The following is a 26,273-nucleotide window of genomic DNA, read 5'->3' as shown; positions in this document are numbered from 1 at the left end:
GAGCAGTGCAGGCTAGAGAGAACCAGTCCCCTGCTTCGCATACACCTGCCCTGTAAGGCTCCTGGGCTGGGAACTAAAATCACACAACCTAGGAGCTATCAATGGGTTGAGGGCTACGAGGGGCTTCAGCCTTGTTACTTGGCTTCTCACACACAGGGGTCAGCACTGCACTATCCATCTCCATTGCTTACCGACAGTGTGGGGGTGCCCTCATCCTCCACAGTGACCACCAGATGGTAGAAATTCTGGCGCTCCCGGTCAGGTGGGGCAGGCCGTGTGGCAATCTCACCGCTGATGCGGTCCATGCGGAAAGTCATGTCCTCGTTGCCCTCCGTGATGTAATAGGACAAGACACTGTTGATCCCAATGTCACGGTCGGTGGCTCTCACCTGAACCACAGAGGTGCCTCCACCCACATTCTGTCAGGAGAGCAGAAAGTGGTTATGCCAGGCTCAGGGCCTTTAAGGATTAGCCTTGCTCTGCTCCTGGTGCCCCAGAGCTTTGCTCGGGATCCCCTGGAAGTTCTGCTTTGTGTCCCCTGGGGCAAGATTGAGGGTGACCGGGATACTGGTAGACAATGTGTTTTGGATACCTCCTACAGGCCAGGTCCTGGGTGAGTCCCTTGATTCTGGTGTAAACCTGTAAGCTCAGACAGGATGCTCACATGTGAAAAACTTCAGGTACAAGGGAAGGATGCATACCCAGCCAGTCAGAGGCTATTTCGGGCATCTGCTCTGAGAGCACGGTTCTACCCTAAACCACCTTGCTTCATGAGCAGCCCCTGGTGCTATGCCTAGCAAGGCTTCGAAAAAGTTTTCCTGCATTCGTCCAGCCTTAGTGCCAGGTAACAAATGTGTTCATTTGAAAGAAGCCATCCCAGGCTCTGCTTCTACCACAAAAATACTACCGGGCTGGGTACCAGGGCTGCATCTATGGATAATCTCCATTCTGAGGACTGAGGGACCAGTGGGCCAAGCAAACATTTAAATGGGTGTCTCATGGTCAGCTTTTGTCCATAGTCCGTCTACACTGGGTATCTGTAGTGTCTTTACCTCATTCACACTGACATTGTATCCAAAGGGGCTCTCAATCACTGGAGGGTTGTCATTGACATCCAGAATGGTCACTTGTAGGATGTGGTCTTTCTTCCGTGGAGGGGTGCCACAGTCAGAAGCCACAACCTGTGTGGAGAAAGAGGAGGGTTCACAGTCAGGAATGAACTATGGGGTAAGGACTATGGGGTCCAAATGCTGTCCCCTTGATAGGGAGGACCTGGGAGAGCCAAGAGACTCTCTGATTCATCTCAGCCCTGTGCTCATCACCAAGCTGTCCCCTTCTGCTTATGCTACAGATAATCCTTGCCTACATCTTGTCAGGTTCATTTAGCATCTGACTTCAGTGTGCAGAGTCATCATTTCCTGACCTGCCTGTGTTTTGGGCTCTGTCAGCCCCTTGACCTTGACGTTGGGTCTGAGATGTGATTCAAGCTTTTGCCATTGCTTCTGCCATTCCAAGCTGGCCCCTGGTAGGCAGGGAGAGGGCCTGGAATGTTCTTTTTGCAGCCCTCTGGAGTCCTGACCACCTGCTGAGCCTGTCCATGGGGGACTTCAGTGTGGCCCTGATGGTCTCCAGGCACTCAGCCTCTGCTGAAGAGCAGTGTGGGCCCAGCGATTCAGCAGCCACCATAGTCAGTGGACCTTCACTCTGTAGCAGAAGCAGGTCAGGTAGGGTTCTTTTACCCATTGCATATGTGGGGAAACTGAGGCCCAGCCAGAAGAAATAATTTGCCCAAGGTCCTACTGTGTTCCTGACAGGGTCAGAGTCCCACTGGCTCCATGAGGCATTCTCCTGGCTGGTTTTGTTTGTTTTGTTTTATTTATTTATTTATTTATTTTTGAGATAGGGTCTCATGTAACTCAGGGTGGTCTCAAATTTATGATAATATCCTTGAGAATGACCTTGAAGTCCTGATCTTCTGGCCTCCATCACCTCCTGAGTGCTGGGATTATAGGTAGGTAACAAGTACCATCATGCCTGGTTCTTCTGCCTCTTATGACAGGGCTAGGCATCTCAGCTGCTTCTGCTGGAAACAGGAGCATGTCCCAGGTGCCCCTCTCCCATCACCCTTACTGCACTCAACCTTGAATGGGCCACATGCCCCTATCACTGGGTGACAGCAAGGAAACTGACCACCTGGGTATTGTGTGAAGTGGGTATTGTGTGAGGTGGGCTTTCCCCTGAGTGCTTGGCTGTGAGCATCCCAGGAGGAGCCAGTGGGTGCTCACCTTGAGGATGTAGTGGTCTAGTTCCTCCCTGTCCAGGGGCTTAGCCACAAACACTTCACCAATGGAGTCATTGCTGGTGACAATCTCAAAAGCCCCGGCAATGTTCCCAGATGCCAGGGAGAAGACTACCTACGGGAGGAGAGAGGGGACAGGGAAGAGAGATGGCTGGTCAGATTCAGGGGCTGCTTGGCCTTCATGCCCACTACGCCTCTGTTCTGCCGGGGTGCAGGAAGAAAGGGATAATGCCAAGGAAACAGATGAGGCCCACCAAGGCTGTATGTGCCTGGCAGGTAGGTCCAGGAGATGTTAGCAGAGCATCCTGGGAGCCTAGAGAGTAGGCCTGAATCTCAACACATAAATCCCCTTCCTTCTTGGTGACAGGAATCGCTCAGATGGCCCTAGAGGAATTAAAAACACCCTGCAGCCTGGGTAGACCCTGACTTGATGCCCACCTGTCCATTGCTGCCAGCATCAGGGTCCCGGGCTTTGACAGTGGCTACTCGCTGGCCCACAGGGCAGTCCTCAGGCACACTGATGGCCGAGTCAGAGGTGAAGTCAAAGCGTGGGCTGTTATCATTCTCATCCAACACAGTGATGTAGACCTGGGGACAGACACACTCAGCCACCTGCCTCCTTCCCCAAGATGTCCTTAGACCATGAGGTCAGCCGGGACCTTGCACAAGCATCCAAGCTTCCAGACCCATCCTAGCTGCTAGCCACTCGCTTCCCTGAGTAATATAGGTATATATTTGTGTGTGTGAGTGTGAAGTATGGTGCACATTTATTGCCAGGGCCAGTACACCAAAGAGAGGGGCTGGTGGAGACTGTCTGAGGTGGCAGAGACAGGGACAGCTGGGAAGCTCATGGAAACAAAGGCTGGGAATACCCGCTTGGCACTGGTATCACTTCCTGTTTTTCAGGAGGTTTAAGGAGTTCAGATTTTTTTATGGAATGAGCCAATGAATCACAGACATGAAAATCATGGTTAGGCTGATTGAAACAGAGCTGCTGGTCAGATTCCAGCCTCCTCATCTGTAGTTTTGCAAAATAGAGAGAGGGCTAGGCCAGGAGCAGGGGGCTACTGTGACCCCCCTACTAGTGGGGAGGGAAGGTTCATGAAATTGAATATTCTTTCAAATCCACAGTCTGGACCTCAGGTGGACAAGGGCACCATGAGCAGGAAGAAAGAAGGCCCATTGTGGGTGTGGCCACCAGCCCTGGGAAGACCACAGCCCAGAGACTACAAACACAAAGGCCACTCACTATGTTTGCTACACCAACTGCCAGGGACAGGTTGGGAGGTGGCCTGGGGTTTAAGGAACCCCAGGTTAGACCTCCTCAAGCTGCTCCACCCCAGGCCAGTCCTCATCATCCTTTTGAGCTTCTAGATCCCATATGTCTTTTGGTATGCACAGCACTCACGGTACTGGCAGGCCCTTTTCATCCTACAGAACAAACTTAATGTCCTCTGAATCAGGCTGCCTCTCTTGGTTTCAGCCACACCCCACCGTGTCATCATACAGCCCTCAGAACCCAGAGGGAGCTGGGTCAACTCCTCCACTTCTGGCTGTGTGAGTCTGGACATAGTTACTCAATCTCTCTGGTTTTCCATTTTCTCAGTGGGAACGAGAACACATGCTACGCTGGATGCCAGAAGCAGGAAGTGAGCAAACACAGGTAAGGGTGGCATATGGTGATCTCCATTGTCCCTCCTTCCTGTCTGATGGACAGACACTCAGTCTTTCCCCAGTCAGCCCGCACATGTCTATCAGTGAGCTTCTGCATCTGCTAAGCAAGCAAGTTGATATGGGGAATGGAAATGATGATGCCTAGTGTCCCATGCTCAGGGCAAAACCCAGCAGAGAAAACTGCTGTGATTGGACCTTCAAATTCTTTGGTCACTCAAGGTCCTCACACCACAGGACCTACGCACATCCTGTTCCCTGAAAACGTTTTCGTTGTTCGCCACATTAACTCCTACTCATTCTGCAGAGCTCAGCATGAATGGCCTTCAGCAAGCCCACCCGGGTTCCCTGACATCTTACAAGGCATATATTAAGTCACAGTGACGATGTGACTGGGGTTTTCCCTCAATCTAGTTCATGCTGTGCAGGCAGGGTGAACTATACTTTGGGTTTCTGTTGCACCAGGGGCCCAGCAGAGGCTTGGCACAGTCAGTCAATGACTCTGCCATGGCTGCTACTCTGATCACAGCGGGGGATGTGAGGGTGGGTGGGGGATGGGAAGGGAGCCAGCCTTGGTGGGTGAGTAGAGATGGGGCCTTCTCCGGCTCCCAGCCTCAGAAGCCGATTTTCCTGCCCATCCCCCAGCACCCAAGTGTGCAACTCAGGAGCTCCTATAGCTGAGCCTTCCTTCCTGCCCCTCCCCCATGGCTGGGGCAGGGAGGAGTCAGGTGGAGGTGAGCTAGCTGTGGTTTGGCTCCTGGCCTCAGAAAGGAAACTGTACCACCTTTAAAGGCCTTCTGCACCTACACCCTAGTATCTCAAACAGCACAGGGCCAACTGGGCTTGTGTATCTGGGGCACGAAGAGAGCAGACAGCTGAGTGGGTGAGAATGCATGAGGCACTTGCCAGCCACATCAGAGCAAGGGGTACCTGGATACCAGAGTGGCATCATGTTCTCACGGGATACCCAGCCTTCCCAGTTTTCATTCCCTGAACCTTTACCACCATTGAGGGCTACAGGGCAGCTGGGCCCACAGCACTGAGGAAGATGTTAAGGTCTGCTTAGAGCCCCCACCTAGACCCTCCAAGCCTTAGGCCATCCTGCTGAGAGATTTAGGACTCCTGCCTGCTGCACCAGGGGTTGAAGAGAGACAGCTGTGTGGGGATCAAATCCCCATTCACTCCTGAGCTCCACTGAGGCTCCACACCTCTGAACCTCTGACCATAGCAGTCACTCATCCCAAGGTCCTCAGCACACAGTCCTGGTAATGGGGCTCACCCAGCTCACCCTGCAACCATAGCTACCATCCAAGCACTCTCTAGGCTCTGGCCCTGCGCACCCTCCTTCGCAAGGGAAGCACAGAGAAGTTAAGCAGCTTTCCTTTGTCACACAGCCAAGGAGAAGGTATCTTGGTTATCACACTTCCATCTGATGGTCCCATAGCAACTAGACGGAACCTGGAGGACAGAGCTTGGGACAGGAGAGTGGATGGGATGGGGAGGTCCTGAAGGGTGGACTTTCTGAATGGAATGCCTGCTGTAGATAGTCATGTGTTCCCGTTCTGTTTTACAATGATCCATTGGTTCAGTGTGTGTTGGGGGGTGTTGGAAAGGTGTGACTGAGCACAGATGTGGGCCACAGCATTTGTGTGGAAGTCAGAAGACAGCTTGGAGTTGGTACTATCCTTCTACCATGTGGGTCCCTGGATCAAACTCAGGACATCAGGCTTGGCAGCAATCACCTTTACTTGCCGAACCATCTTGCCAGCCCTCCACCCCGTAGTCTCTATCCAGGGAAGGTAGGAGGGTCTGTGGACCACCAGTGGTATGAGGCAGTTCATGGCTACTCACCTTCTGTAGGCAGCACCGACCGGAGATGGAAGGGAGAGAAAGGCAGATGCAGAAGGTTATTGGCTGGTCTGGTACTTTCCACCCACTACCCATGAGTTTGTGGCTCATGCCGCCATCCCATCTGACCAAGGTCTCAGCCCAGGTGTCTGGCTGCATGGTGGTCCTGAGACTGCCCTTTCCCCAGCTATGTGTCAGGGGCTGGGGAGGACCTGGGCCCAGAAGGGATTGCAGTTGAGTGGGGCTCTCACCCAGGAGTCACTTACCACAGTAGAGTCCACCTTGGGGCCACCATCGTCTGCTACCACTGTCAATGTGTAGAAGTCACCTTTCTCCCTGTCAACCAAGCCTTTGACTGTGATCACACCCTGGGGGGGGATGGAGGCAAACATCATAGTGACATCAGGCAGCAGTTCCAGGCTCCAGCTGGATTCTACCATCTTCTCCCACCCCATCCTGCCAGCCATGTTTCATGCCATCAACCCAGCCCAGCTTTCCCATGAGACTGCTGGCTGAGGTCCCATGTCTTCCAGATGCCAGCCATCTCTTTTATAAGGGTCTCCTACCCTCTAGGTAGAGGGCTCAGCAGTACCCATCGCTCCACCATGACACCTTTCCCACACCTTCTCAGGCTGCTCAGACTCACATAGTTTTTATGCTCTCTTCCATTCCCTGCCTGAGAGCCCTTGTTCAGCTTATGCTCCCAGTCCTCCCTAGGGCAAGACCTGGCACACTGCAGGCACTCTGAGTGGCTCTCAACCACCTTGGCCAGGACAGGCAGCACAGGGGTAGGCTGCTGCATCAGGTCCACTCTAGTTGGTTCAAAAGGTGGATTCTGCATGTGGAGGAGGCTGGCCTGACTCTGCTGGAACTCTGCACAGCAAGATTGCCTTCCAGGAAGCCTAGGAGGTTTCCAGTACTGCCCTTCTGCACTAAGATGGTCCAGGCTGCCAGCCTGTGCTCCTCCATCAGATTGGCCATCAGAGATTCATACCTTGCCTGTAGTCAAAGAAGGGATTCTGAAGAAAGACTCACTAAAGCAAAGGGGACTAACTAGCTCAGGGTATCTACTGAAGAGATGGGAAAGAGTCCTGAGTTTCCTAATAAATGAAGTGAAAAGGGAGATAAGACTCCTTGTATAACGGTAGGCTAGGGAATATGACAGAATGCATGGTCCCTTAGAATTTCCTGGTAATAGGAGCATCTAGGAGAGCAGAGGAATGGAGACAATGCAAATGATTGTGCCTTCATGCTGGAGCCACCATAGAAGCCCCTGTATGGTTGGGAAAGCGTCTGGACTGATAAATATTTGTAGGTTCTTCCATTTATTTTTTGTCTTTTAGAGACAGCGTCTTGCCATGTAGCCTAGGCTGGTCTGGATGTCTGGATCCCCCTGCCTCAGCCTCCCAAGAACTGGGATTACAGGTGTTCTTCAGGGGACCGGGCTGTGCTTGGAGGGGGCACCCAGAGCTTGCCTTTTGTGTCTCTTCATCTGCCCATTTGAATCCTTTGAAACAGCCTCTGAACTGGCCAGAGTAAGGAAGCAAGACATTTCTGAAGTGACTGTAAACAGCTACCTGAAGCTCAGGAGGGGTCCTGGGGACTCTTACTCCAGGTTAGTCAGGAAACATGGTAAACAGCTGGTGGCCTGCACCTGAAGTGAGACAGACTGGCAGCCATCACTGCTCCCACTCAGTGGAACTGCTCAGACTTGTCCTGAATCTCCAGGTACCCAGTGGGCAGCAGAACCTAGAGGGAGGGGAATCCTATACACTTTGGTACCCTGAGAAGCAGCCTATGGCTGTGTGAATTTATCAGGGAAAGTGTTTGGCTTTTCCTGTTGTAACTTCCATTGCCTAATAACAGGGACATCAGATTGCTTGGCTTTCAATATAGTGCGTTAAAATACTAGGAAAAATGTACCACAAGAATGTTTATCTTGAGGAGAGAGCTGTGCATCCAGAAGGAGCTCACTAAATGCACACTATATTGGGAAAGCCCTGCCATGCCCACATGCCTCCTTACCGTGATGGCATCGATCTTGAAGAGGGCTTTGGCCTGGGCACTGGTATAGGCATCAAAGCGGTAGGTGATTTGGTTGAGGTTATCGATAGAATAGGCTTGCACCCGCACAATCTCTGTGCCCAGAGCCAGGTTCTCCATGATGACTGCCTCGTAGGAGGCATTGGAGAACTGAACAGCCTCATCCAGCTCATTGAGCAGTGTCACGTAGACGCTGCAGAAGCCCTGATTGAAGGGGGGTGCTCGGTCTGTGGCAGACACATTCATCAGGTAGCTGGTCTTGGTCTCGTAGTCCAGGTAGTCCACAGTCACGATGAGCCCTGTGCTCTCGTCAATCTCAAACTTGCCCTCTGCGCCCGACAGGATGCGGTAGTTCACCAGGCCACCGTCCCCTTTGAGAAGACACAAACTATGTAGTCCCAGATGGGGGTGGGGCTGCCCTGTGGCTTCTTGAGCTGTCTATACCAAGGCTGCCCCTGAGAGACCTTGGCTCTCCCCGCTCCCACCTCCAGCATACCCTATCCCCAAAAGATGTAGCAGAGGTCAAGGTGGACGGCAAGGCCCAGCACACCGCTGACCCCCTCTGGGGCTTGGTATTGAGACTAGAGATGTGATAGAGGGAGTTGGCTCTGTTCCCGGAGACTCAAATTTTAAATTCAAACGCCTGTCTTGAGTATTTGGATAAGCAGGCATCTTGTAGCGATGATTTGATCTAAAAGCTTTAGGCACCCTCAGAGCAGCCAAGCCTTCATTTGGTTTCTTGGTGGAAGAGACTCTTGGTGCCAAGGAGTTGCCCCCCCACACACACACCACTGCCGAAGCAGGAGGCAGGCAGCTTGGGAAGGTAGACAAGGAGACAGGCACAAAACCACTCAGCTTGGCGAGAGCATCCGGCACTCTTGCCAGCTTCTCAAAGGGTTGCCTGTGCCAGAAGAGGCCTCAGCAGCACACAGTGACCCTGGCCCTGTGCTGTGTGCCATTTAGAGACTGGCCCAGCTAAGGATCCTTAGATCTATGTCCCTGTCACCCATCCTGGGAGGCAGGTGCTCTCCAATGCCGAGGGGTCATGGGGACCATTGGGGTATCCAATTAGAGGCTTTGGGCTGCAGCCAGGGCAGCAGAGGTAGCTTGGGGGCCTCTCTGGGGGCTGATGAGTGAGGAAGAACCCTCGCCTAACTGGGCACAGGCTCAATAGAGAAGGCTACAGTATCCTGGAAATCCTGTCCCCTTCACTTTACACTGATCACCGTGGCCACTTCCAGGGCTTGGGAACCACTGCCAGGTTGGGGCTGCTTTCAAAGTAGATCACTTCCCTACAGGAAGGATGGCCTCTGAGGATACTTGCAAGCTCTGGGCCTTCCATGTGCAGTAGAGGGTGGCAGCTGAATAGAGGCGTAGGCCTAGGCTAGCTTTATGATATGACTGTTACTTTTCTCAGCCCTTTCTGGGTCCATGCTGAAGGCTTGCATTGGGCTGCCAGGTCCTGGGATGACTAAGCTGGGTGTGCAAAGTGTTCTACTCTCCTCTGCCCATCAGAGGTTGTTTAACTTCCCAGACTCCAATCCTCTTGGGCCTGGGCATCTGTAAAGAGTGAATACCATCCAAGGAAGCCCTCCTGAGCCTGGGTGTGGCTGCATGGAGGGTCTACGGATGACAGGGCCCCTTGTGCGGCAGTAGGAAGGTCACTCTGAGAAATGGCACCCCTACCCGCCTTACCAGTGTCTCTGTCAGTGGCTCGGACGACGATAACTGAGGTGCCAATGCCCGCTGTCTCTCGAAGGCCCAGGCGGTTGTACTGCTGTTGTGTGAACACGGGGGCCTCATCATTGACGTCCTCCACGTACACAATCACCTGTAGGGATGTGCCAAGGCTTGGTTCAAGGACAGTGGGAGGCTGGCAGCCCAGGGTATGGCCCATGCTCCCTCACACCAGTTGAGGACATCCTCTGGAGGACCTGGCACTGTCTTATTTCCCACTGAAGCTGGTTCCTCAAACAGGCCGTGGCACAAGGCTGGTGCCCAGATACCTTTTAGTTCTGCACTGACCTGTAGGAACCAGTGACTGTCAGTGACACTTTGGGGTGGCCAAGTTTCTCCAGTACGAAATGGTAATGTCACTAATGGCTCATGCCACACTGCTCCTGAGGTGGTTAGGAAGACAAAATACACCAGGTGTGGTAGTTTGAATGTAATTGGTTCCCATAAGCTCACTATTAGGAGGTGTGGCCTTGTTGGAGGAAGTGTGTCACCGTGGGGACAGGCTTTGAGGTCTCCTGTGCTCAAGCTATTCCCAATGTAGACACAGACTCCTGTTGCCTGTGGATTCAGATGTAGGACTCTCAGCTCCTTCTCCAGCATCCTGTCTGCCTGCATGCCTCCATGTCCCACCATGATTATAATGGATTAAACCTCTGAAACTGTAAGTCACCCAATTAAATGTTTTCTTTTAAAAGAGTTGCTGTGGTCATGGTGTCTCTTCACAGCAATAGAAACTGTAACTAAGACACCAGGCTCATGGAAGTGTTAGACAGTAAGTGTGGTGGTTTGAATGAGAATGGCCCCCATAAGCTCATATGTTTCAATGCTTGGCTTGCAGTGGGTGGAACTGTTTGGGAAGGATTAGGAGGTGTGGCCTTGTTGGAGGAGGTGTATCACTGGGGGTGAGCTTCTCTCTCTCTCTCTCTCTCTCTCTCTCTCTCTCTCTCTCTCTCTCTCTCGTATCAGATATAAGCTCTCAACTATTGCTTCAGTACCATGGCTGCCTGACGCCATGTTCCCTGCTATGAGGGTCAAGGACTCCAGTCCTTTGAATCGTTAGTCCTCAAATCAAATGCTTTCTTTTATAAGTGGTCCTGGTCATAGTATTTGGTCACAGCAATAGACAAGCAACTAACTCTGTCCAAAGATCAAAATGCATCTAGGACAGACTCAGGGAAAAATGTAATGGTGACAACAACAGAAGCTATCATGCTTGGGCCCTTGTGACCCTCAAACAGCAGCCCTTTGAAGCTTGCCAGGGCAGACAATGGTATTGGGAAACTGACCCCTGGCTCCTGCTAGGGCCACCATTGAAACAGAGGGCAGTCCCCCCTACCCAAGGGGGTTTCTTGGTTCCCTCTCCCAATTTCCTGGGGAAATTTACTAATGACTTTCATGATAATCCTTGTCCTGGAGTTGTTTCTTGGGGACCCTACCAAAGAAGGTGACTGTGTTGGAATTGCGTGATTTTGTGTGATGTTCCTACCTACCTACCAACCAATGCTCAGACTCTGTGCTGGGAGTGAACTGACCCCAGTAAAAGAGAAGCCCTTATCTTGATTCCCTAGAGCCAGAGTAGCATGACCTTGAAGCAGGATGGAGAAGGGGGTAACTCGGTGTGGACAGCACAGGTTACAGTAGTCAATGGCAAGGATGGAAGTGGGTAGGCAAATGACCTCAGAGCACCTGCCTTCGACACTTGGACTATATTGATAGCTGCCTCTGGAATTATCCCAACACACACACACACACACACACAAAAAAACAAAAAAACAAAAAACAACAAACAAACAAACAAACAAAAAACCAGGGGAGAAGAGGTATGTGGTGACTAAGGAGGTTCCGTACTTCATTGCTTTGAGGTTCCACAGCCTGTCATGCTAGCAGTTTTCATGTCCAGACATCAAGAATCTACTATGCAAATGACAGTGTCCACTTTAGAGCACAGCTGTAGTAGGGAACCTTCTAAATTTGGCTACACCCACTTGTTGCAGAAGATCCTGGGTGTGGTGGTTGTGGGAGAAATTTGCACAGGCGAATTTCGGGAACTCTCTGTAAACAGAAATGAACCCTCCATCTTTCAAAACCCCAAGTCCTCCTTTTCCGGAGTCTGCTTGTTCGAATGACCTTGACTTCTGGGACCCATGGGGAAGAAACTGTCAGTCTGACAGTGTGAGGGGAACAGGAGGGAGGCGGTATGTAGCTTGGCCACATGTGGCCAGGGTTTTGATGGTTCTGGCTGCATTTTTAGCAGTAGAGACAGGAGGGAAGATGGTGTGTGGTTTGTGAACCTGAGAGACACAGCTGAACAGGAAATATAGGCTGGCTGAATTCTTGCTGAACAGGAGGAAGCTGCCAGCTGCCTCACGGAACCAGACAGCTTTCTATCCAGAGTGTATACACAGAGCTGCCATAACCTCCAACAGGGACAAGGGGGCAGGTGCGAGCATACTCTTGTGCATGTGGCCATGTAAAGAGCATGTGTACCCCGAGATACCCAGCATCCACAAGGATGGTTTTCCTCCTTGCTTCCTGGCCCTCAGAATACTGTTCTCTAGGCCCTAAAGCCAGGATTACAGCCCTAAAGCAGGGATTACATTGCCATCAGAAAGGTCCCTGGCTTTCCTGGGTCTCTTAGAGGTACGGTGGCTCTATATTGCAAGGGCCATCAAATCATCGTTGTGGGGGTGTGGGGTGGGAAGCGAGGACAGGGACAGCACCTGAACTTTTAAAGTTACTCTTTGGGAACGAGGCTGGAGCTCCTGGCAGGGCTCTGGGGAGTTTTCTTGGACACTGTGGTACAGAGATTAGTATAGTGTAGAGGTAAGAGAACAGTCTGGGCCTCCTTCCTGGGGGTGAAGCCTGGATCTACCCACACTGCCATGGGATCCTAACCAAGTTGGTTAATCCCTCTCTCCCTCAGTCTTCTCATCTGCAGAATGGATATAATGCAGGGCCTACCTCAGAAGTGGGCCAATTTCTTATTCTTCAGGGTCTTGAGGACAGGAGCATGTAAGGGACCTGTGGCTATGGCTGGGGTGCCTCGCCCCTGCAGTAGTACACAGTTCGCCTTTGATCTGTTTTACACCCAGGGGTGTTACAAAGAATTTGGTTTAACAACAAGGTTGGTAGCTAAAAATGGCATGTAGCAGCTGCAATGATCAGGCACCAGGAGGCAGCTCCTGAGGAGGATGTGAGAGGGGGGAGGTGAGGGACCATAGAGAAGGCAGTGGTTGGTAAATTTGAAATCCAGGGGTCCAGCCTGGGCCTCACTGATGCTGGTCACCCTGTGACCTGAAGTGAGCCTGCGAAGGGAACACACTGCCATGAGCATGCTCCTGAGAGAATAAAAAAGCGCATGTCATGTGGAGAAGCACTACTGTCACCATGACTGTGTCAGTCACCACACTCTGTAAGGATCTGATAAACCTGACCCCTCTGCTGTGTCCACTTGGACGGGTGTTCATTCATTTGCCCCATAAGGGGTGTTGGGCTAGCTTGTCAGGAGCCAACTTTCCATCCCACTTCCTCCAAGGTGAGAGCAGGAGCTGGGGTGTCCAGCTTTGGCCCCACTCTGACAGATCTGCATGGGGCCCAGTTTCTGTTTGGACGCATCCATCATCCACATGTGGGGAAGTGTCCCTTAGGTGAGTTGAGTAACAGCTGGCCAGGTGTATTCTGCTCGGTGTTTCCAGTCCCAGGAAACAGCAGGTAGCGATAAGCTGATAAGTTCAGCTGATTCACTCATGTCTGGGTTTAAGTCCCTGCCTGCTCTATTCCTACCTCCCTCCTACTCATGACAGGGACCTCGGCTGATTCACTTCCTATAGCTTTAGGGGATAGGGCCTAGGGGCTGCTATGCATATCAAGGGTGAGGAGGAGTGTACTTGAACAACACATGCAGGAGGCAGATCTGTGTGTTTGTGTGTCCTTTGACAGAGAGAAGGTCCTTTGGCCTAATGAGGGTGGGTACAAAGAATGCACTTGATAGGGCAACAGGAAATGGGATGAGAGTATTTTAGGAACAGTTTCAAGAGAAGCATCATTGGATTTGGACCCAAAATATTTAGTCTCAAGTCCTGCTTCTGCCTCTAGACACTTTCCTGTGTCTCTATTGCCTCATCTGCAAAATAATGTTGGTATCTAGCCCTCCAAGCTTATGTCTGTGAGGTTTCCTCAATGCATTGTGGAGAGCTGGGTGGATATAAAGGATAGATGGGTGAGGAGCCCTCTTTCCTCTCTTAGGACAGACATGAGTATCGTGGATCCCCTTCCTCAGCTAGAGAAACTGAGGTACAGAACAAAAGGACAAATCCAAGATCCCTGGCTGGGCCAGGCCCTTGGTCTCCTCACCAAACTCATTGTCCAAGAAGTTGGTTAGTACCAAAACCTGCCCCCACCAGGCCGCAATTGGTTGTCTCACCCTGACAGAGCTCCTCATGGGGCCTAGGTCATGGTTGTAGGCCTCCACCATCAGCACATGGGAGGAGTTCCGCTCTCTGTCCAGAGGCCTAGGGCCTCGCATCAGGAGCCCGCTGCTGATGTGGATCCGGAAGTTGTTGCCATGGTTACCTGTGTAGAGGGGCACATGAGATGCATGGGTTGGACTAGGAGGAGGATACCTATAAGATGGAGGATAGTGGGTCTCAGGTCCAAAGTTAGGTTGTACCTGCCCACAGGATTTGGGAACTTGACTAAAGCCCACAATAGCCTAACTGAGGGATGCATGAATCTGCCTTTTCCTTATATGATGCCTAGGGCCTTATAAGGCCTTAACCCTTGTCTCCACACTTCCACTTCCACAGGGGGTAAGGAAGTTTCAGGAAATTTCAGAAGGGTCTTGAACCCAAATCCTACTGTCTGTGGGTGAGTGAATCTAGGATGTAGTGGACCCAACTGGGATGAGTTGGTACCTATGATCTTGGTTTCTCTCCAGGACACACTTATTTACATTCAGCCCCTGGAGTTCTTCATTCTTGATCTTAGAAACCAGCAGATGAGTGGGCTTCATGCTCTGGTTGTGTTGAGGGGCCCAAGAAAGAGCTCCGGATTCTAGTTGGTCCAAGGAGAGTGAATCCCCAATGAGTTTCCCTGACTTCCAAGGTCCCCTCTGTCAAGGTGACAACTTTGAGAAATCTTAGCAACAAGGCTAGTATACCACCCTTTGCTTAGAATATATTTAACTTGGTACAAACAATCAGGCAACCCACTTACTCCATGGACTCTAGCCTGTGTGTATAGCACTTGGGCATCATCTCTGTTAGCCAAAAATAAGTGTTGTCTCTTTGGGCAGCAGCCATCCCTCCTGTCCTGTGGCAGCCCACTTACCATGGAGGATGCGGTACCAGACGCGCCCAAACTCGCCCTCATCTGCATCTGTGGCTTTCAGCTGAAGGAAAAGAGATGGTGGAGTTATTCCTAGTCCCAAAGCAGGGAGGGAATCTGTTTTTTGCAGCTCCCCCGCCAACTCCAGGCATGTGTGCATCCTTCTTATTGTCCACAAGGACACCCTACTATCTATGGTTTATACTGGCACCAGAACCACCCACCCCATCCCCTTTTCATGGGGGATAAAGAGGGCATATGGGATATTTCATCATCACTCTCTAGCCCAGGCTGGAAGGAGCCAGTCCAAACCTCTATGATCCCCTACCTTTGAGGCTCTTGACATCTTAGGAACAGCACTAGGGTGCCTGTGAAGCAGCCATATCACTGAAAAGCCTACCCTAGCATGGGTGAAGATGCTTAAAAATTGTATCCTTGGAGCTCCCTGACCACCTTGCAGACAGTTCCACTGAAGAGTTTATGACCTGAAAGTCACCTATGGTATTGTAAACTCATTGCTTCACCAAGGTAGCACTGGGTGGAATCAATTGTTTTATCATCAGTGCCTTATCTGGGGCAAAGAAATGTTTGAATACTCGCGCCTGGGGAAAGCCTGGCAACAGAACTGGTACCTACTGTGATTTGAATATGAAATGCCCCCTACACCAGGTTGTGTTTGATTGAACACTTAGTCTCAGATGGTGGCACTGTTTGGGAAGACTGTGAAAACTTTAGGAGGCGGTGCCCTGCCCTGGAAGAAGTGGGTCACTGGGGACAGGATGTGAGGTTTTATAGCCTGGCTGTACTACCAATTCACTCTCCGCTTCCCCAGTGTAGATGCAATGTGACTGCCCAGCCTCCGGCTTCAGTCACTATGCCTTCCCTGCTTGCTGCCATGGTGGACTGGTATCCCTCTGAAACTGTAAAGCAAAATACGCCCTTTATCCCTAAGATGCTTTTGTTAGGGCATTTTATTACAGCAATAGGAAAGTAACTAAGACAACCCCCAAATGGGGACCAGGGGGCCGCATCTGCCATGGGTGATAAGATGTTTGTCTGAGGCTGATCCATCTGAGGGAGCGCTGGAAGCAGTCACGGCAGCAGTTGCATGACATTCGTCGTGGGAGATGACATGCAACTGAAGTGAAGATGTTTGCCCAGGAATAACTCACCTATGTAAGGGAGGGATTACAGTAGGAAAGTGGCATGTGAATGCTTTTGATTTGGCAGGAAAAATGCTGAAAAGGGAGAATGAGATGGAGGTGTTAGCCTGCTGCCTCCTACAGCTGGCAGGATGCAAGAGAGACAGAATGCAAGTTAGAGCTGCGATCAATAGGTTTCCTGGGAGGCAAAGACTTGAAACCTATGGAAAAAACAGGAGACTAAGGAAGAGTGATGGGGGAGCGAGAGAAAGTGCTTCTCAGCCCAATCTCTAATACAGTGAGTGCTCTTAACCACTGAGGCATCTCCCAAACCTCAGGAGAAAGACTTTTAAACAAGGAATAAAAGAGCCTTTCCCAGCCTTATGTGTGAGGCCATTGGACAGAGGCAGATGGGAAAAGTGGGGAAAAATCTATGAGTCAGCATGCAGACAGAGGCCTTAATTATGGTCCAGTACAATAAACTATGATAATCAGGGACTACTTAGCCTCTGAACTGATTGAATCGGGAAAGATTTATTTATTATTATTTTTGTATATATGTATGCAGGTATGCCACAAGCATGTAGGTGGCTGCAGAGGCTGGAAGAAGAGGGTGTTGGATCCCTGGGAGTGACCAGATGTGGGTGCTAGGGAGCGAATTTAGGGCCTTCTGGAGAGCAGTGAGTGCTCTTAACCACTGAGGCATCTCCCAAACCTCAGGAGAAAGACTTTTAAACAAGGAATAAAAGAGCCTTTCCCAGCCTTATGTGTGAGGCCATTGGACAGAGGCAGATGGGAATGGCCTGAGTTGTGTGGAACCCATTCCTCCTTGAGACAACAGGAGAAACACAAGTCCCTCAGACAAGCCAACAGGGACACTTGGTTACGACTAAGATCTTCGTGACAAGCAGGGACTGGAGGGCAAGGAGGAACGACGGGCATTGCTAAGGGAACTGAGCACGTGAGAGGTGGTGACTAACGGCCAGTTTGTGGCTTTGAGTACTGTGTTTACCAGAGAGCTACAAAAGAGGTTGACTTACCCAGGGATGGGGATGGGGCTTTAGTGCTTCTGTTGAGCTCCCTAGTGGAGTGTGACCTTTACAACACAGGAAAAGCTGGGATGGAGCTAAATGGTTTAGACCAACATGTAAACTGACTTTGTAAGGTGTTAAAGCAAAGATGTGGGGATGAGAGAGGGACGAAAGGATCTCTCTGGGTCACTCAAGAAGCAAATGTGGTTAAGCTTTGTGTTGAGCCAAAAGCACCAGGGAAGATAGGGACATGAGAGCAGATGCCAGAGAGCTTCTAGAAGGCTATACGGGAGAGGAGAAAGGAGGAGTAAATGACGGAGTGAAATAGGTGAAAAGGGTAAGACCGTCCGAAGAATGGGCTCACAGGCCAGGAGGACCGTCATAATTTTAAAGCTAGCCTGGTCTACATAGCAAGTTCTAGGCTAGCCTGGACTATAGAATGAGATTCTGTATCAAAAACCTCATGGAGATTGAGGCTCTTTCCATAACCAGGTGTTGCCAATGGACAGTGGCCATGGGACTGGTCCAGACCCAGAGAGTCAGTCAGTCCTTTAGCAGGCGTGACAGATGACAACAGGATCCCACTCAACCTTCACTGCCAGTTCAGTCAAGAGTCACGAGCTATGCCTACCAAGGCCATCATGGGCAGGGAAACGCACGGCAACCCCATGGCAGTGTCCCAGGATGAGGGCGCAGGGTGGTTTATGGAGAACGATTGTGCATTCTGGAGAGAAAGATATGGTAGAGCTCCCATTCATGATGCAGATGCCCAACATTGCTCTTTTTTTTTTTTTTTTTAGGAAACAATTGCCAATAGTGACAAGATCTTCCGATGAAGCATTGGACCTTGACAACTTGGTGTCTCCCTAGCTGCTGGACCACACAACCACTGGTGTTTGTTTATCTTACATAGGAACCTTACATTGGAAGCCATAAGGTTATTGACAAATTATCCCAGTGCCAGGAGGCCCCCCTATCAAATAGGCTATTGTGACTGCTGTTGGTTGTATGCCAGAGTTAGGCGGTAAGTCCTTATTGCTGAAGATGCTACACACTTAGGTTGAAGGAAGCAAGCTAGAACAGAGCTGAGAGCTCTCTCCCTGTTGGCTGGCTTTTGTAGTGCTGGAGGGAACTATGCAGGCTGTTAAGAGAGAGGTCACAATCTTACTCTGTTATGGACTCTATATGGGCTACATGCCAGGCAAAAATGTGCCCTCTGGAACAGTAGTGGCATGGTTGTTATAGGTGCTTTTCAATTGGATTTAAGGCCCACACCACAGGACAGAACTCATATTTGGTACTATAAATCAGGCTAAAATTCATAGCTGGGGAGGTCATAGGCCCTACTAGCCAAGGCCACAGCTGTTGTTCTGTTCAACGGATATAATGTTTTTGTCAAATTGCCTCCCAGGCATTTGTATTATATTCATAGATTACTGCTCTTGTCAGCCTTGAGAAGAAAAACATTTTCTTTTAAAGACTTATTTATCTATTATGTATACAGTGTTCTGTCTGCATATATCCCTGCAGGCCAGAAGAGGGCACCAGATCTCATTACAGATGGTTGTGAGTCACCATGTGGTTGCTGGGAATTGAACTCAGGACCTCTGGAAGAACAGCCAGTACTCTTAACCTCTGAGCCATCTCTCCAGGCCCGAAAAACATTTTTTTTTTTTTGCAATGGACAGTAATTACTAAAGAGACTCTTGGGTGGGGATGCTTGAAAATGAGTCAGGAAGCTACATCTTTTGCAGTCATCGCCCATGCTGGGGTGAGCTTTTTGATGATGCAACTGTTTTTGAGTCATTTATGCTCCTATAAGTAACCCTAATAAAGTTATTTGTTCACCAAAAAGAACTTGGGTAAATCATTTCTTTGGATTGTTGTCAGTATTCTACCCTGAGTGAATGTTTGTTCTTGTCTTCCTCTGCACTGCCCACATCACCCCACCCCCAACAAAGAGAAAGGGCTTTATGCACTGCCCCATGTCACTAGTCCCTGGCACATAGTAGGGTTGTTTTTGTGTTGTTGCTTGGAGATTAGATTTCAAGTAGTTCAGACTAGCCTTGAACTGCTGATCTTTCTGCCTCCACTTGCCACCTGCTGGGTTACAGTAGTGTGTCTCCGACACCTGATTTTTCATATTATTTGTTGATTGGAGATGTAAATGACTTAGTGGCAAATCTCTAGTGAGAGACACTGAGCTGACCCTGAGTAAGCCCAGATAAAAGATACAGGCAACACACAGCACCTAAATGTCTAGTGTTCTGGTGCCTGGTATTCTGTATGCTCAGCTGCACCTGTGACCCCACAGGGGTTATTCCAGGGTTTTTACGACTCGGTGTTCAAAGCTCTAAGACAAACTTTCCCGTCGTCACTCATTGGACATGCTTGGAGAGAGGAGGACCAAAGAGGGATCCTCCTTGCAAAGATCAAGTGGGCAGAGAGACCAGGGACCCCATTTGTCTGTGTCAAGGGCTCTTGTCCTTTAATTAGAGAAACACTGGACCCAGCACTAACTTCTTGGCCTTGTTACCTGTTGGGGCAGTGGGGACGTGCTGGGTCACCAAGGTGTTTAATAGTACAGTACACTGGAAGGCTCTTGTCCACTCCAGGCTAGGGAGATAAGGCTTTGTGGTTTTGGTGAAGGGCTATAGGCCCTAGGTGTAGCTGTGACTACTACCGTGTTGCATTCTGAGACCTCTGAGGCCCCTGTTAGACAAGATGCACAAAACTTGCACCCCTAAGCAGGCATCTGGTTGCCAGGGAAGTTTGGGATTCTTGGAAGAAAGGAGGGTTGGCAAGAATCTGGTACTCTATTTAAACTGTGAATGGCCTGTCCTTGGCTGTCCCTCAGTCCTGCAGTTTGAAATTTGAAAAATGCTCTTTGCCATCACTTCTGCAGTCAGACACCTTAAAAGGGGCACTCTTTTGAGAATCCAGGAAAGACAGGGCTGAGGGGCCCTGCAGGGGAGGCCTCAGGGGTGAGGGTGGGGGTCCAGGGCCCATCACTATGGTTGTCTTCTTCCTCCGGTCTCTCTAGTAGTCACTCTCCCTGGTAACCTGGAGGCTGGCAGGCATTGAATAGTCGACCATACCATTCAAATTTCCAAGGGGGATGATGGGAGCGCCAGGCTCATGAGGCAGTTAAACTTGTCCCCTGCTGTCACCAGTGTTTCCACACATGAGAGGGCTCCAAGGAGACAGGCTAGAGTGAGTCACAGAGGAGGGCTCCCCTCTCCCTCTTCCCACTCAGTTGCCATCCCTACAGTCCCAATTGTCCCCTCCCTAGGCAGGCCAGGACTCTCAACAAAACCAGGCCCAGCAGGGGAAAAAAACGGGGAGAAAGCCAGCCTGTTGCAGGCACAGAGATACATAGGGACACATCGGCTGATTCACCTTGGACCTCCTGGGACAGCTGAGAGACCTTGCCTCTGAGAATACAGACCTCCAAGGGTAGGCCTGAGGTCAATGTTGAAGGACTGTAGAGAAAGTCAGTGAAATAAGTTGGGGGAGACCCTTACTGGGAACTTGGGAGGACATGAAGGTGTGCTCAGATTTGGGGAGTCCTTCTATTGCTCTGAGAAAAGAAATAAGGTCCAGCCAAGGGGAATGGCTAAGCCAAGGTCACACTTTCTCTGTGGGATTGGAAGGGAAGTAAGAAGGTATTAGGGAGAGCTTGTAGAGGGGTGCATTCAGTAAAGGGCTCCAGCAGGAAGAGGGCTCCATGCTTGGGCTTCAGGAGTAATTCCTCTAGAACCAGCTGTTCTTGCTGGCTGGCAGCAGGGAATTCAACAGCTGGGCTTGCCCCAAACACCTGGGCCTGTTCTCAAGCACCGGGAAGTCACTGACTACACTAGAGTGGCCCAGATGCCCATGCAGAAGTGGCCCTGGGACCTATAGCCCCAAAGTTTCTCTGGGTTCTGAGCTAGCAGGATGGAGGCCTTTTTCTGCTGGGACTGCCCTTTCCATACTGAGGCCAAGTGCTGAGCGCCAAGGGACAGCTAGTTTCTCTCCATGGGGGATGGCAGTGGGCATGCCCCATCCCTACTCCAGCGCAGACTCTAGGAAGGGCTGATTCATGGATGCTGTCCATCCACTCAGAGGGTTTCCAGGCCCAAGGTCTGAAGGGTGGAAACCCTGAGCAGTTAGACGAGCATCAGAATTTCCAGCCTAGAGCAGCTTCCCCGGCTGGGAGGGGCTGGGGTAAGAGATGGGTGGTAGGTGGGTGGAGAGCACTGGATGCCCTCAGTCAGCTGTGCCCAGAAGCCAGGAGTTAGGTCCCGGAGTTGCTGGTGAGTGCCCAGGTGGGACAAGGGCTGTAGGGGCTAAGGGGCCAGGGTGGCCCTGCTCTGTGATTCTCCATAATTACAAGCAGGGCCTTGGCATAACCGAGCCTCCCCTATGACCCTGGCTTTGGTGCTAGATCCTGAGGGTGACTCGAAGTAAACTGGGAAGGAGGAAGCTGCTCTCCCTCCACCTCAGGTGAGGCTCTAAGGTCAGAGTGAGGACAAACTTCTATTTGGATCTTTGGGTTTTCTCTATTGGGTTGTGTAATTTCAAAAGGCGTAGATGCTGGGCTGTCAGCTGGATGGAGGCCATTTGTGTGTTTTGATTGGCCTGGGTAGCACATCCAATATTTGAAAATTGATTTCAAAACTTCTGGAATCGAGTTTATCTGGCATTTTGTAATACCTGTCTTTCTTCTGTGCGTCAAACAATTTCAAATTAGTTGCCAGTATTTAAATAGCAGGAATGTTTGCCTTAAAAAAAAAACTTTCTTGCCTCAGTTGAGAAGGCTGAAGAGCCTGGCAAAAGTTTCTATGTCCTCAAGGGCCAGCCTAGGCTGTGGGGGCCAGCCAGGGGCCCTCTTGGGGCTGCCTATCTATCTTCTTTGGGGCATTCATTACCTGCACCAAAGCTCTGGAATTGTTATCACCAGCCCCCAGTCATCCAGTTTAGCCTGGTCCTCTGTCTACGAGGACAGTCTGTGGCATTCCCCAAACGGGATGGACCCTCTGAAGGGATAATGGAAATGTCTAGAAGGTGAATGATGTTACAGGGCAGGTTTCTGGCTTTTTCTTTATGGTTTGTATTTCCTGAGTGTTGTCTGAGTGACTCAGAGAGGGTTGGGGCCTAGTAGAGGGCAGGCGTGAGACCAGGAGTCAGGACATTAGGTTTTCTCTTTGTTTGCCTATGTGGCCTTTGGCTAGGTCTCTCATGCTGGGCCTCAGTTTCCTTGGGAGCAGGCTAGACTGCACCAGGAAGTAGCAACAGAAGTAGCTACGGATCTAGGCAGGTGTAATAGTATGTGGTCGGCATGAAGGAGTGTGGCCAGCTGGGGCCAGCACCCTCTGTAAAGGGGACAGCAGAGAAGCCAATAGTGAGATTCTGGCTTGTCAAGAGAAGTCAGGTACTCAAATGTATGTCTGTCTGTCTGTCTGTCTGTCTGTCTATCTCTATCTTTCTATCTCCCTATCTCTCCATCTATATCTATATCTCTCTGAGTCTTACATAGCTCAGGCTGGTCTCAAATCTACTAACCAAAACTGGCCTTGAATTCCTATTCTGCCTCCTCCCATCTCCAGAGTGCTGGTATTACAGGCATGCACAACTACACAAATAGATTAAAAACGCACCAAGCAACCATCAAAACACATGTGTGGGACCCCAGCCTTGGCCTTAGCCCATTGTTAGGGTCCCCACCAGCCCACCACAGCATCTTACACTCTGACTTGTTCTTAATTCATTAAGTGGCTTACTGACAGATTTGGGCTTAGACGTGGGTTTTTAGGCTTAAGACTGTATGGTAATTGCTGAGAAGTGATTATAAAATGCCAGAAAGCTTTCAATACACTGTGCTCTTCATGGCTATGGGGCAGAGAGAAGCCCTGGGTTCAGATCCAGTCCGATCACTCATCAGCTGTATATGATACCTCTCTGAGCCTTGCTGTATTAACCTGTGACAAGAACATCATGAGAGCTTGACTGACTGCTCAACCCCCATTGGCGTGATCCAGGTGAGTCTCACCTGCCCCTCCCTGGGATGCAGCTGCTTTGCCCTGATTCTCTGTCCTTCCCTTGCAGGCACCATGAGTACAGGGGGTACCAGTCTCCCCAGCCCTCCAGCCTTCCTTACTACTCCTGCCACTTCTGGGACTTACACCCAGGCTGCCGATCCCGTACCAGTTCTCATTGCCCTGGCTTGCATTTTTCTGCTGTTGGCCTCTTGCCTGCTATTCATGATGCTGTGTAAGCCAACTGCACTGGACCCTGGTCGTCAAGGGGCCCGGGAATGCATGCCGCATCACCCTGTGAGCCCCAGCGAGCCCAGGCTCCGGCTCTGGAAGCGCCTCGGCTCCCTACGCCGTTCTCTGCACAGCTTCCGGCGAGGCAGGCCTGCTGTCCAGCAGTGTCCTCTGCCGGGCCTCGATGACCACCGAGGTGACTGTGACTTCACTGAAGCCACCAAGATGTGATACAGTGCCCATTCATACTCGGGCTAACCCAAGACCATCCCGCCTCCTGGATGGAGGCTGGCATTGCAGGCTGTAGGACAGTGATAACCTGGACCACCCCTCCCCAGTATTTCCCTGTGTGTCCAGCCCATGGCCTTTTCCAGAAGACTCTCTGATGGCTCCTGCTTCTGCTTGTTAACATATTCTTGGATCAAAATATCCACAGGCCTCTAGACCTTTACCCTGTGGCCCTGAGGTATAACTTGGTGGCACCACAGCACCCCTTTTTGGAAGCTAGGTATCTACTGATCCCAGGAATCCCCTGTCCCTCCAGAAGCCTTGCCCATCTTCTTAAGGCACTACTTACTTTTATAGTAGCTGCTAAAAGGCCCAGAGACCTCAACTAAGTGGGTTGTTTGCATACCCTGGGTCTACACTAGCCTGCATCTGTGCTAACCTGGTACCCCGGGGAATGGATGCAGGGATCCTTTCTTGACCTTCCTGCCCCTTCTTGTGGATCTGCTTGATTGCCAGCCAGGGGTCTGGCAAGTATCAAATTGTGAGCCTGGGAAACCCCTCTGTGGCCTCCTGTCAGGACAGATTGGGAGGGCCTGAAGATATCAGGTGACAGAAGAAGTTTCCTATACACTGAGTGTGGTAGTTCACCCTTGTAATCCCAGCACGCAACAGGCTGAGGCAGGAGGATTGTTTGAGGCAGCCTGGCTACGACATGAAATCCTGAATCAAATGAAGTCAAAACAAGTCGGACAAACAAATAAAAAAGAGGCTGCCATCCAAGGCTAGGTGGAGGTTGTGACACTGTGGTAGGAGGCTGGCCACTGCCAGTCCTGAAGGGGATGCTCCTGGACTCTGGGGATGCATGACAGTGGCACCATGTCTCACTGGGAAAGAGGTGGTCTCCTCTCAGATAGCATAAACCAGACCTCTCAGGACAGCGGGAGGAGCAAGGCTGGCTTGACACTAGCTGTGCTCTATGTGTTGTGACAACAAACTTCATCAAGTGACCTGTCAAAGCAGGCCCACTGCAGTGGGAATCCCAACCTTTTGTCCCATCTTCCATGGCCAAGGCCTCTGCTACAACTCAGACTTGAAGATTAGGCAGAGGGAATATCAGGCCCTATCCCAGAGTCAAATGACCTGGGACTGCATCACAGGGCTGCCCACCTTACCCTGCTATGACCCAGAGTAAAGTCACCCATTATTCCCACAGACTAAGCTCAGATCCAGAGCCCTCACTGGCTCCCCTTGCCCACTGGATGTACCTGTTCCACAGTGTGCAGTAGGATGTGGGCAGTATCTGCAATTTATCTTCCTAGCCTCATCCTGACCAGACACTTAAGGCAACTGAACGATCTGTCCTCCCTGTCTATGGTTTAAGCTTGGCTGGCACCTGAATTATGAAGCCTTCTTTATTTTGCAATAGAACTGCCCTTCCTTCTGGAGCTCCTCCGGTCTCTCATCTGTCTCAGGGAGGCCAGCAGCATGCATGGTCTTGTCTGTCTTCTTTCCTACAAGCCTGGGAGCTGCAGGGAACCACATCTTGTCCCTCCACTCATTGCATCTCCAAGGCAGCAGGCATCTGGTGCGAGCCTGACCTACACCAGTGGCCTAGTGTCCCCCTGTGATACCCTGAAAGGAAGGTGGCTCTCCAAGCATGCTATGGAGGTGGGGTCACTGTCCCTTCCTCTTGTGTCCTTGTAATAAGAATGTGGGTGGGGTGGGCATCTTTGCAGGACCTGGGGGAGAAAGTGTCCTGAGACCCTGAACATCTCAGAAGTGGGGAGAACAGGGGAGCTCTGTGTCCCTCAGGGATTCCAGGATGTGGTCTCATGTCTAATGTACATAGAAACCATGGCTTCAGGGCTGGAAAGCAAACCAGCTTCTCTCCAAAGGGCTTTAAGTACCCCCTTGCCTCTTCACCCGCCTAAAGCATCTTTGGTTAAATTCCCCCCATGGCCTGCTACGTCCTATGTTGGATGGATTACAGGTTCTGGGGTGCCTATCAGTGAGCTGGGGAAGGCATGTAGTAAGTTAGGGTGCTGTTCCATTGCTTCATGGGTGGGGGCTCTAATGCTTTCTTAGCTGAGGTGTGGGGTGGGCAGGGGAGGACCCCTCCCTCCCTCCCTTGGGAACCAGCTGCTGGACTCTTGCATGTCTCTGGCCTTCCTGAACTCTACTGAGGCAGCTTTCTTTCTGTTTCTTTTTTGACCATTCCCAGTGCTCCCATAAGGAGGAAGGTTCTCTCCTACTTCCCACTCTTCCTTCCCTCCTGAGCTAGGGAACAGGTCATAGTGGCAGGCCCATCTTTGTTGAGTTTGGCTTTCCCTTGGATTGCATGGAAAACACTGAGGCTGGTGAAGTGGGCCATTCAGTTCCTGTTTTCCCCCCAGCAACTAAGCAGCCCCCACCGTGTGTGTGTGTGTGTGTGTGTGTGTGTGTGTGTGTGTGTGTGTGTGCACGTACGCAAATGTGTACACGTGTATTTGTGTGTGCACGCATACACACACACACACACACACACACACACACACACACACACACACTTCATTTTCAGGGTCATCCTCCCCCTGGGCCTCTTAGCTGTAGCTCCTACTCTGGGCCAAGGAGCCCTTTCTTCTTCTGCCTGCTTTCTTCCAAGGGGGAGCATGGCCAAGAAGCTGTGAAAGCCGCTCTGTCTAGCCTTGTTGAGCCCTGGCTC

The 26,273-nt window shown here is 50.9% G+C and overlaps 2 protein-coding genes across 7 annotated transcripts in view; one reads left to right on the top strand and one right to left on the bottom strand.

Annotated features, from left to right (window-relative positions):
* Positions 1-26,273, bottom strand: part of Cdh23 (cadherin related 23) — a 332,359-nt gene that overhangs the window by 69,360 nt on the left and 236,726 nt on the right. For all 6 annotated transcript variants that reach the window (XM_035452205.1, XM_027388310.2, XM_027388311.2 and 3 more), the window contains 10 exons: positions 14,927-14,987; positions 14,022-14,170; positions 9,557-9,692; positions 7,844-8,232; positions 6,085-6,186; positions 5,822-5,824; positions 2,738-2,887; positions 2,286-2,414; positions 1,053-1,181; positions 192-419 (listed from right to left, as the gene is read on the bottom strand). In XM_035452205.1, coding sequence (XP_035308096.1) covers positions 192-419; positions 1,053-1,181; positions 2,286-2,414; positions 2,738-2,887; positions 5,822-5,824; positions 6,085-6,186; positions 7,844-8,232; positions 9,557-9,692; positions 14,022-14,170; positions 14,927-14,987 — 1,476 coding nt within the window. The remainder of the gene's footprint in view (positions 1-191; positions 420-1,052; positions 1,182-2,285; positions 2,415-2,737; positions 2,888-5,821; positions 5,825-6,084; positions 6,187-7,843; positions 8,233-9,556; positions 9,693-14,021; positions 14,171-14,926; positions 14,988-26,273) is intronic.
* Positions 23,189-23,575, top strand: CUNH10orf105 (chromosome unknown C10orf105 homolog). The gene has a single exon (XM_035452208.1). The coding sequence runs from the start codon at positions 23,189-23,191 to the stop codon at positions 23,573-23,575; it is 387 nt and encodes a 128-aa protein (XP_035308099.1).

The sequence above is a fragment of the Cricetulus griseus genome (genome assembly GCF_003668045.3).
Source record: "Cricetulus griseus strain 17A/GY chromosome 1 unlocalized genomic scaffold, alternate assembly CriGri-PICRH-1.0 chr1_1, whole genome shotgun sequence".
NCBI lineage: Eukaryota > Metazoa > Chordata > Mammalia > Rodentia > Cricetidae > Cricetulus > Cricetulus griseus.
This window is presented reverse-complemented; position numbering and strand designations above follow the sequence as displayed.

Bases quoted from the DNA above. Each gene is read 5' to 3' on its own strand.
- CUNH10orf105 (XM_035452208.1), top strand. From the start codon at position 23,189: ATGAGTACAGGGGGTACCAGTCTCCCCAGCCCTCCAGCCTTCCTTACT.